The sequence below is a fragment of the Ochlerotatus camptorhynchus genome, unplaced genomic scaffold, assembly GCF_037179485.1.
Source record: "Ochlerotatus camptorhynchus isolate MF236.1 unplaced genomic scaffold, CSIRO-AGI_Acam_v1.1 ptg000322l, whole genome shotgun sequence".
In the NCBI taxonomy this organism is placed as follows: Eukaryota; Metazoa; Arthropoda; class Insecta; order Diptera; family Culicidae; genus Ochlerotatus; species Ochlerotatus camptorhynchus.
The window spans coordinates 742680-754699 of record NW_027040810.1 but is presented as its reverse complement, the minus strand read 5'-3'; the positions used below and the strand labels follow the sequence as shown (position 1 = coordinate 754699).

The 12020-nt window shown below is 34.2% G+C and overlaps 1 protein-coding gene across 1 annotated transcript in view; it reads left to right on the top strand.

The window, feature by feature from the left end:
- LOC135707880 (O-acyltransferase like protein) overlaps positions 1 to 12020 on the top strand; it is a 102514-nt gene continuing 90494 nt past the window's right edge. Inside the window, exon 1 of the mRNA XM_065229784.1 lies at positions 1 to 533. Coding sequence (XP_065085856.1) covers positions 260 to 533 — 274 coding nt within the window. The 5' untranslated portion in view covers positions 1 to 259. The remainder of the gene's footprint in view (positions 534 to 12020) is intronic.

The window sequence follows — 12020 nt, the reverse complement described above, 5'->3', positions numbered from 1 at the left end:
CGCCCGTTCAGTTCGCTTTCGTCTGTCTCTTAGTTAAGTCACCGGCGTTACCCGCAAACGGGTCCAATCGAAAGAGTGCGCGCGCGAGCAGTTGCAAACTTGTACTTCAACACGTTTGTTCGTCGATGTTTATTGACTAAGATGCAGCGATCCTTGCAGATGATCATAAAATAAAACAGTAACCAGCAGTCAAGATTGAAATAGTCAAATATTAGTGCATTTGTGATAAAGAAGAGAGTGAAACGTGATCCATTCTAAAATGAAGAATTTAAAAGTTTACACGCTGTTTCTATTTTTAATATATGCGGATAAAATCAACGCTCAGTCAGAGAGCTCAGTTGTTAAAAGTACAGAAAACAGTGAACCGTCATTTAAAAATCTTATAATCCTGGATGAAATTTTACATGTGTTTGATATTCGAAATGTCGGAGATAATTGGAGCGATATCAGCAAACGGTTGACAAACAACTGCTCGTTGGAAATGGAAGACTATATGAGAGGATTACAAGCAGGAAAAGTTTGGGCAGTGAAAAGTAAGCGATTTTCTTCTTTATCTCATGACCTTCAATTAACCATTTCTATAAGCCGTCACAGAGAGAGAGATCCACAAATTTGTTTACACAATATTTCTGAATAAGTTACCTCATACCTTTTCTCAAACGTTGAAAGCATCCTTGACTCAGCGCATCACCCAAAAATCTTGATTACCTTGGTTTCACGCAGACGACTACAATTATAAAATTATACTGTTGACTGGGTGGTTTTCGGTTGTTTCGAATGACTGCGTATGATGAGACAGCTCGAAGTTGTTGGATCAATGTTGAGGATGACCTAGTTTTTAGATTTCGATGAATCAAAATTTGTAAATATGATTTGTTCAACCATGTGCATCTCGGTATTAGATGAAACAATAAAATAAGACATCACTGCTATCTATGCCTTCCTGAACACATACTGAAATGCTCGTCTCATGATAGCTTTCATTTCCATTGTGCGAAATATTTCGAAACCCAGAAATGGTATGGTATGCATAGTAAAAACTAGAAGATTAACAATTCAAAATTAAAGTACTTCTATCATACTTTGACTATATGTTTTTTAGTATTACTTCTACGTGAAGTAAACGATTTTACATAGTTGAAGATGCTAATTTCAAATAACAGACTGTAGTGGTAATTTTTATACGATAGATGGAGTAGATGAAAGCATAGAGTTGATAGTTCCGTTAGAGTACGGCAGTGTGAAGATTGTATATAGATATTAGAATAGCGAACTAGGACAACTTTTAAGGAAGGTACAAATCGGTTTTTTCATCTCTCTTTACCAAACTCCCCCTTTGGAGAGGGATGGTGAGGGGTGCCCCCCCCCCCCCCCGCCACCACTATCATACTTGAATATAAATAGAGTACTTCTTTCACACTTGAATATATATGTATGAATTATGAATTATTGAAAGGAATTATTAATTATAAAAGAATCAATTGCTTTTAACATTTGTTATGCAATTTTTAAAAACCTTTTTTTTCATATATTTGTAAATCTACTTAGCTCAAACCCAATACAAAAAAAAATATATTCAAAGTTTGGATACAATTTAGAAAAAAATGAGTTTCTTTTGTGCTCGAAATGTCCATACTTGTTGTCATTATACAACATATTTAAGTAATACAATATTAGCCCATAACCCCATAACTATTCACCAGGGGCTCCTAATGACATAACAGTTGCTAGGTATATTAAGGGGCGTTGCCTGGTGGGGGTGGGAGGAGTTGACCGCCCCAGGTGTCTCCCAAGAGAATAATGTGTTTAAAATTTAAAATTTATTATAAAGTTCAACTATACATAAATAATGAAAATAGCGAAGTTACTTCTGACAAAAAGGATACTTCAATTTGGCTGGAGGTTTGATATAGCTTCAACCGCAAAAAACCTCGGGAGTTTATTGTGACTTCCTGTCGAAGTTTCTTAGATTTTTTCCGGAAGTTCTTCACAATTTTCCCAGGCCTTATCATTATGCCTAATCATAAGGATGAACTGATTAAGAAAACTCACCCCAGCAACGAAGCAATTTAAAAACGTTTAAACATCGGAACCATTCTATAAAAAAATGCCTCTGATATTTTTAAGTTTGGAAAGACTTTCAACAAGTTTAACCATAAGTGCAAAAATGTGATGTTTTTATTTAAAAAAAAAAATTATGCTGATTTAAGTAAATTAACACACGATAAAATACAAACACCTCATCCATTCCGCTCGCAGGATTATGTTTTTATCCAATAGCCTTCTATAACACACAGTCACGCTAGGCCACTGGGTATACTATTTATTTGAATGACCAATGAGAGGTCAAATATACGACTAATATGCCACATCCAAGATTATAGTAAACCTTAGCCTAAATTAAAATCTTTCATAAAGTAAGAATAATTGAACGATAAGAATGCATTTAGCATTGAAGCCATGGAATAAAGTGTGGGAAAGTGGATATTAGTAATTTGTTATGATTCATATATATTGATGTAGGGAGCAGGTTTGCGCCCCATGGTAATGTGCCTGATTTCAGTATATTGTTAATTAGTATTCGACAGTTGGTGTATTACGTGTCACTGTTGGTATAAAATTAAATCAAAACAGCAAACATAAAAAAAATATATTGAGAAATTTTCTTTTTGAACGATTGGTGTTCGTATTTCTGAAGCTTAACCTGAATACAGAAAAATAATTCGTTCTCAAAAACATCTCCGGCGTTAGCCACATTGATTTGAACGATGGCCTTGAGAAACATGCTTGGGATCAATCATATCATATTAATAAGCTGAAGCAAGAAATAAAATCTGATTGACCGCCGATACTTTTTAAATCAGTTCTGCTTGATTCAAGTGAAGTTTTTCTGTGATACGCCGGTGAGATCTTTTTGGGTCAGGATCTATTCTCAAATTTGATGCTATTGCATATTGAAAGCAGTTCGGTAAAGGCATACATACTTAGAAATTATTAACGACTTCAGTTTTTTTTACCAGCATCTTTTAGCAAGTTTGTTGGGTGTATGGAGCTGTTACTGTATTTACAAATTTTGTTAAAATAAAGTTCTGCCTATTTATCGGATGTAAATAATTTTCTCTTGGGTGTCACCCCTCTAAGAGTGACACCTGGGCCAACGGTTTTCTTCGCCCCTACCACGTTTCTGTTCAAAACACATACACACATATACAAGCGTTTGAATGTATATGTGTATCGTTCAAAGTTACCATGCGATGTCACCAGGTGGCTTTGAAAAGCTGGATAATATTTTGATTGAGAATCCTTGACCGTACCCATCAATGTCAAATTAAAAATGCCTTATATGTGGCGTGTTTCAGCAGCACAATCAAACACTGAAAGAAATCTCAATGCATTCGACTTGATTTTTGTCAGAGTTGGGAAATCCTCCGTGAGCATATTGAGGCACTAGGGGCAAGAAGGTCACCCGGGGCAAGAGTGCCACCCTCAATATATCTTGAAAATGAAAGCATTTCAATCCTAAGTCACCATCAATCAATGCATGGTATACCTATGACGCATTCTAGAAACTTCTGTCCAAATCGAAGTAGTAAAAAAAAAATGCAAAAAATCATTTTGTATTGAAAAGCTAGTTTTTGTTTTTTATAAGAATAAAGTTTTCGAAATTTCCAATTTATTTTTTTCACAAATTCTGCATTGAGACGTCACTATTGATGGTTGATTGAAACATTAATAACAATAAATGTTAAGAAATTAGCACAATGGGGCATTTATTTTTCCAATATATATTATTTTCGTGAAATTTAGGAAACAAACTGTATAAAATAGTATAAAACCGAAGACAACATATCAAGAAGACTGGCACAATCGTGTCATTTGCTATAAAATTGGATAGCAAAGGTTCCATCCTCAGAAGAAAGGTTTGTGTATTTGCTCGTGTTTCTATGCGTTGCTTCCACCTTCGCTCGAATGCAATGCTACTGTGTCTGTCGCTTGGATTCAGACAAAGTTGCCAGGCTTCTTGGTATGTTGTCTTCGATAAAACATAGTTTCCATTTGAATTCTTTGACGCACACGGTTATATGTTTTGGATAAAAAAAAATATTGTTAAGTCAATATGTTTGTGGAATAAACAATAAAAGCAGTTACTGGCATACTAAAGAATCGTAATTTGTTGTTTATAAATGAACATTTAGCAGTTTTACTTCATTTTAGACCTTTTTTTGCCCCTTACACTGCAGCATGTTTTAGAGCAGGTATGACATGACATTTAAAAAAAATCATTATCATTTTTTTATGGGGTTTAATTTTAATTTCAATGATAATACATGGAGACAAGGTTATAAACTTACAATTCGGTGCTCAAACTCCTATAAATATTCACGGAATCGTATTTAACAACGCACTATCGTTAGCGTGAACTTCTTGCCCCTAGTTCCCCTGAACTAAGCACCAACGCTCAGAAGGCAACTTCACCTAGACCATTTATTTCAAAACAACAGCACATGGGACGAAAGCAGCTGCTTTATTTTCCTTGTGAAGAATGACGTGAGCAGAGATGTTTCGTCTCATAAAACCTCAACAACCTTGACTGCGTTTGAGCCCTGACCTGCCGTGGGGTATGGCATCATTGAGCTAGTGTAGTATGCTGATCGGCACGAGTTCAAAGTACAGTTATTCATAATGAAATATTATCCTAATAAAAGTAGTTTAATTTGATCATCGTTCACAAATTTTGCACGGCCCGTGTGATTTTAAACGGTGTAGAGTCTAGCGATCTTAATAACAATAATTTCATTTTCGATTGACCTAAACGGTAAACAACTATGTCAAATTGTATTTTAGCTATTCCAAGCCAAATAGCAATAATATATTGAATTTCCGACTAGACCTCCTGCGACTGGTTTGTAATTTTGCACAGTTGTTTGTTTTGGACATTTTTGCTAAATTTCGGTCATTTTGAATCTTTCAAAAAAATTCAAAGTACAGCAGTCGATATTTTTAAATAAATCATAGCATCATTATCAATAAAAAAAAGTATCTTTTCTAGAATTTTTTAATATTTTTCATTAAAATGCTGATGAAAAATTCGAGCTTATAGAAATTTGCAGGTGTCAATGATCATAGAACAACTACTTAATTTTCACCTGTGTGTAATATAAAGAAGAAAAACTGTATTTATCTCAGATAGGGTTGTTAATCGATAATCGTCGATATAGTCAAACTTAACGTCTGCAATGATTTTAATGCATCGATTAACATCTCTGGGTCTCATAGCGGAAGTCAAAACGAAGCATTTATTGTAGAACGCTTGTATGAAAAAGTGTTTCGTTTCGTCCATAATGAGACCCCTGATCTAAGACGTCATTTCGATTACAAGTGTCGTTTGCGTCCTATGACTTACTGAAAAATATAGAATACGCCATTATGAAATTCTTTGCAAGATTTTAAATGGCCAATGGTTGCCCATAGGGAATGATCCATAAATGACGTTTCATTTTAGGGGAAGGAGACGAGGGAAGATACAACCGGTAATGCAATAAGTATAACTAAATACACTACGATTGGTAAGGGGGGTCGATAATTGTGGACTTTTGATGGCACACTTTTTTGTCGAAACAATACTGATAAATTCACTGAAATATAGGGTGTTTTGAGCATTGTGGCCTTTCGTATGAGGAAAATCGTGTGGATTTTTCAGAGAATATAGTAAATTTGGTCCGGGTTGAAAATGTGTTCCACTTCCCTGGGCATAGAGTATCATTGTGCTGGCCACACAATATACAAATTCAAACATTGGTAGGCATAGAAAGCTTTAAATTAATAACTGTGGAAGTACCGTAAGACGGGGTGACATTGGGCCAAATTTTAAAAATGTTCATTGATCCATATATCTTGAATATACAGAAAATGATTACTAGAATATGTTCCTTGAAGTCCTGGAGTAAAGTGCTGATAACATTAACCAGATGTTTTATTTAAATAGTGCACAGTTAATCACAGTTAAACACAAGTTTGAACAAACTTTTATGTGGATAGATAAGGGTTACATGTGATCTTTGGCCATCCATACGAAGTACATTGTGTACTCTTAATAGCTTCGTTACATTGACATATTTTAAGATATGTTAACTAAATAAATGTGTTGTCACCCCCCATAAGGTTTTTCATTGAACCATTTTTTATTTAATTTTAGTAAAATGAGATATCTATTTTAATCAATAATTTCAATGACAGTTATAAATATATCATTGATGAATATATTCACATCCTTAAAATCGTTTTCCATCCTAAAGTGTGAACGCTGTAAAGTAGGGAACGGCTCTACATACATAAGCTTTCAAGTGGCGTCGGTGGTAAGCGTGATTGCCTATCATCCCAAGGGGCCTGAGTTCAATCCCAGTTCGGCAGTTCCTGTTTGCTATCAAGGCAAACACCAGCTGTATTAAATGCATCTCACTTGAACCGAGTAACCCAAAAATTAGATAAATATAGTGTGCATATTACGACTTGGACACAACCACAGTGCTTCAAAACAGTTTGAAGTTTTTGACTGTATAGAATATCTGTCAAATGATATCTTCAACAAAACTTCACGTTTAGATAACTCATTAACTGTGGGCACAATACAATTAATTCATATATGAGATATTATGCATTTATATTAACACTGTTTTTAATAATGATATATCTTCAACTATAGGATCCGTTGAAACTAACACTAAAGTCGGTATTCGAATATGCCATATGCAAAATAATACAAACATATTACGCTTTTTGCACGGGATGCTGACGCGAAATCTTAAGCAAAACCTCAAGACAAACAAACAGTGAATATGTCTTTTCGCTCTCTTCAAGTATTTGCAATAAAAACAAATCACACCTTTAGACAAATTTCCTCAAAAATCTTTGCTTTTTAAATCTTATTTCAATTGAACTAAACAGCAGTGGAGAGCAGAGGGCCTTAAGTTACGCGTGGAGTACTAGTCCTGAAGTAAAAAATAATAACCTTATGTACAGAAATTCGAATCGATTTGCGGTCTTCAACAAAGTTGTTTTGAAAAGCTTTTTAAATCTAAATCTCGGGTTTTTTTAATTGAGGAATTTTTCAATTTTTTACGAGCAGATTAATTTTTAAAACAGAATTTATAATTCCCCCATTACATTTTTTGTTATTTAAGATATTTAGACTCAGTTTATTGGATTTTTTGGCAAAATTAAATTAATATTTTATCGTGTATATTTTATCCTGAAAAGAAATATGTTTCTCCTACAACTTTGTGCCAGCCGTCAATTGGATTGAAGGTGACGTTTTCGAATAATGATTTGTTCTAAAATCTTGAATAAGCCATTTGAAGTTGAAATTACATTAAAACACAATAGATTTTATTGTTGACAATTAACCCTATTGTAATTGTATTGGTCTCCACAATAAGTTCACAATAAATTCGGTGTTATCAATATATTGATGAAAAAACAATAAAACTTATTGAAATGAAATCAACTTGATCGAGAAAAATAGATTTTTTTATGGTTACGGTTGTCTATAGTAAAAGTCTCGTTTACAATAGATTCTATAGTACGTAACAATAAGTTTAAATGTATTTAATTGTATTTTATTAAATCATACTGCAATAAACGTTATTGCATTGTAAATAGGTTCTAATGTTTTTGTATGGTAATTTTTTATTCGAGCAATGAAACAGACAATACAAGGATGTTCTTTGCGAAAGGCGATCAACGACGAACCAAACGATTACATTGTGTCAAATCTTCGATAAGTACCGAGAATACAACTTTTTTTTCAAATTATGCCAATCCCCTCGAAATTATGCAAACTATGCCAATCCCGACAAAATTGATTAGACTGAACTATGCACTTTTGAAATAAAATTACGAGCAGCAGAAAAATTATACCTTTGACATAATCTGCAAACACCAGAAAATCTCCGGCTTTCGAATTGATGTAAGTGGAAGCGTTCTATTGGAAAATTATTCTTGTTTTATAATATCGGCTAATTATTATAACCGGTCAATTAATCTCGGAGCTGTGGCGGCTCTTCATAGTTGAACACATATTTGGCTGTCAATTATTTTATCAGGTCCCCGTATTATCCGTGTTGTGTGCGATTCTCTCTTTCCTAAAATAATCTTGATTGATGATTTATCTTCACAGCAAAAAATTAAAATTATTATCACATCAAAGCGGTTGCACTACAGCCAACCGGTAGAAAATAACGATTTTAAATTGGCTCACTACTTGACTAGCCTATTGGTCCCAAGCAAATCGATTAACGTACCCCACTCTAGTCGAAATTCTAGTACTACACTATGTTTATTTTGATTCGCTATGAAAGTTTGACCGATAAAATGAGGGGTTCGTGTATTTTCCTATGTTTCGAGGGGTGCATCGATTAGCTTGGAACCGAATAGAGTACCGGAGCTGAGCCAAAAAGTTGAGCACGTTTTTCGGGACCTTCTGGTCTTAGAGTTACCTCTAATGCATTTTGCGCCAAATCGAATCGAAGCTGGCAATACCCGCTCAGATTTCAATGAAATTTTCTGGATGTGTAGACTTTGACTAAATAAGCACTTTTGCATACACAGTTTTTTTTTTCCAAAATTTATCTAGACTAACATTTGAGAAGGGCCACACTTTTTCTGCCGATGTTTTTCAAAAAAAATATTATGGAAAAATTACAACTCCTACAAAAATGTGTTGTATGGATGACTTTTACGAAATTGCCTAAGTTTTTGAAAAAAAAATACTGAAATAAAAATCCTTTTTTTTTTTTTTTTTTTTTTTTAACTCTTTATTTGTTCCAAATTCAAAATAAATTACATTTCATTTTAACCTAGGTGCTCCAGTTACTGCAGTAACGTACCAGCCTTAATTGTTATGATATATATCTAAGTGTTTTTACATTGTTCATGTCTTGGCAATTCAGTATTTTAAACAGGTTTTTTAACCTGCATGTCAGTATAACAATTGATATCTTAAAACTAAAAACTAAAACTAAATCTTATCTAAGTATAAAGGGAATTAATCGTTGCAATTGAGGATTGCAACGATTTTTGCCTGAAATTATTAATTATTTTGTTGGACATTTGTGCTAAAGTCTCAACATTCGAAATTCTATGTACTTCGGTTGTACTGTACCAGGGAGGCAACTTCAAAATCATTTTCAGAATTTTGTTCTGAATCCTTTGAAGTGCTTTTTTCCTGGTAGTGCAGCAACTAGACCATATTGGTACAGCGTAAAGCATGGCCGGTCTAAAAACTTGTTTAAATATTAGAAGTTTATTCGTCAGGCAAAGTTTGGATTTCCTGTTTATAAGAGGATACAAACATTTAATATATTTGTTACATTTGGCTTGAATGCCCTCAATGTGATCTTTAAAAGTTAATTTTTGGTCAAGTATTAATCCAAGATATTTCACTTGGTTTGACCAGGAAATTGGAACTCCGTTCATAGTGACTATGTGACTACTACTAGGTTTCAAAAACGAAGCTCTAGGCTTATGTGGAAATATTATAAGTTGAGTTTTGGAAGCGTTGGGAGAAATCTTCCATTTTTGTAAATAAGAAGAGAAAATATCTAAACTTTTCTGAAGTCTGCTGCAAATAACACGAAGACTTCTTCCTTTAGCGGAAATGCCTGTGTCATCAGCGAACAAAGATTTGTGGCAACCCTGAGGCAAATCAGGGAGGTCCGAAGTGAAAATGTTATACAATATAGGCCCAAGAATGCTACCCTGAGGAACTCCTGCCCTAACAGGTAGACGATTAGATTTGGAATTTTGATAATTTACTTGAAGAGTTCTGTCAGTTAAATAATTTTGAACTAATTTCATAATATAAAGTGGAAAATTAAACTTTTTCAATTTAGCAATCAAACCTTCATGCCAAACACTGTCGAATGCTTTTTCTATGTCTAGAAGAGCAACTCCAGTTGAGTGGCCTTCAGATTTGTTTGAACGAATTAAATTGTTAACTCTTAAGAGTTGATGAGTAGTTGAATGCCCATGGCGAAATCCAAACTGCTCATCTGCAAAAATTGAGTTCGTATTGATGTGAAGCATCATTCTATTCAAAATTATCTTTTCAAAAAGTTTACTTATTGAAGAAAGCAAACTTATTGGACGGTAGCTAGAAGCTTCAGCTGGATTTTTATCCGGCTTCAAAATTGGAACAACTTTTGCATTTTTCCATTTATCAGGAAAGTATGCCAAATGGAAACATCTGTTAAATAATTTTACCAAGAAAGACAAGGTACTCTCTGGGAGTTTTTTGATGAGGATATAGAAAATTCCATCATCACCTGGAGCTTTCATATTTTGAAAATTTTTAGTTATAGACCTTACTTCGTCCAAATCAGTCCCCCAGGAATCATCAAAAATATTTTCCCGAGAGAAAATATTCAGAAAATCCCGAGCAACCTGATTCTCAATAGGACTAGTAAGACCCAAACTGAAATTATGGGAACTCTCGAATTGCTTAGCAAGTTTCTGAGCTTTTTCCAAATTTGTGATCAAAATTTTACCACCTTCTTTAAGCGCTGGAATAGGCTTTTGAGGTTTTTTTCAAAATTTTTGTGAGTTTCCAAAAGGGTTTGGAACTCGGGTCTAATTTAGAAATATTATTTTCAAAAGTTTTGTTCCTCAGGGCAGAGAATCGCTTTTTAATTTGTTTTTGCAAATCCCGCCAGATAACTTTCATGGCAGGATCGCGTGTTCTTTGATATTGTCTCCTACGGACATTTTTAAGACGGATCAAGAGCTGAAGATCATCGTCTATTATAATTGAATCGAATTTAACCTCGCATTTTGGTACTGAGGCAGCTCTTGCTTCAACTATAGAAGTAGTCAGAGATTCAAGAGCATAATTAATTTCATCTTTGGTTTGCAAAGGAATGTTTGGATCGAAGTTATATTCCATAAATGTTCGATACTGCTCCCAATCAGCTCTATGGTAATTGAAAGTAGAGCTGTTGGGATTACAAATTATTTCTTGGGATATTTCAAAAGTTACTGGAAGGTGATCAGAACCGAAGTCAGCATGGGTAACCAGTTGGCTACAAAGTTGACATGAATCAGTTAAGACCAAATCAATAGTGGAGGGATTTCTTGCAGAAGAAAAGTATGTTGGGCTGTTTGGATATTGAATAGTGTAATAACCTGCAGAACAATCATCAAACAGAATATTACCATTGGAATTGCTTTGAGCATTATTCCATGAGCGGTGTTTTGCATTAAAATCACCAATAATGAAGAATTTAGACCTATGACGGGTAAGTTTCTGGAGGTCACCCTTGAGAAAATTCTTTTGCTGGCCTACGCATTGGAATGGCAAATAGGCAGCTATAAACGTAAGTTGTCCAAATTTTGTTTCAACAGAAACCCCCAAAGTTTCAAAAACTTTGGTTTCAAATGAAGAAAGAATTTTATGTTTGATTCGTCTATGAATAATGATGGCAACGCCACCACAGGGTCCATCAAGACGATCATTTCTATAAATCAAGTAATTTCTGTCCTTCTTAACCTTATGGTCAGGTTTGAGGAACGTTTCAGTTATAACGGCAATATGCACGTTATGAACTCTTAAAAAGTTAAATAGCTCGTCTTCATTATCTTTAAGAGATCGAGCATTCCAATTTACAATATTTAATGCTTTAAAATCCATTACTGAATTTTAAAGTCATGACAATATTATTTGCAAATTTTACTCCAGTTTGAATAGCATCAAACATGGAGTTAGATTTAAGCATATCAGAAATCATGTCAATTAATGAATTCTGTAAAAATTCCATTTTGGGGGCAGTAATGCTTCCTAAGTCAAAATTGTCAAAATTTCCATTAGAACGTTGGTTAGTATTTTGATTTCTACCCGCTGCAATAGCAGCATAGGTAGCTCCATTAACTCGCTGAACATTGTTAGTGGCGAGGGGAGTAGGTACAGATGAAACATTTGAAGCAGGGGAGATATTTGTACCTACGGGTACGAATGTAGAATTTGTTCC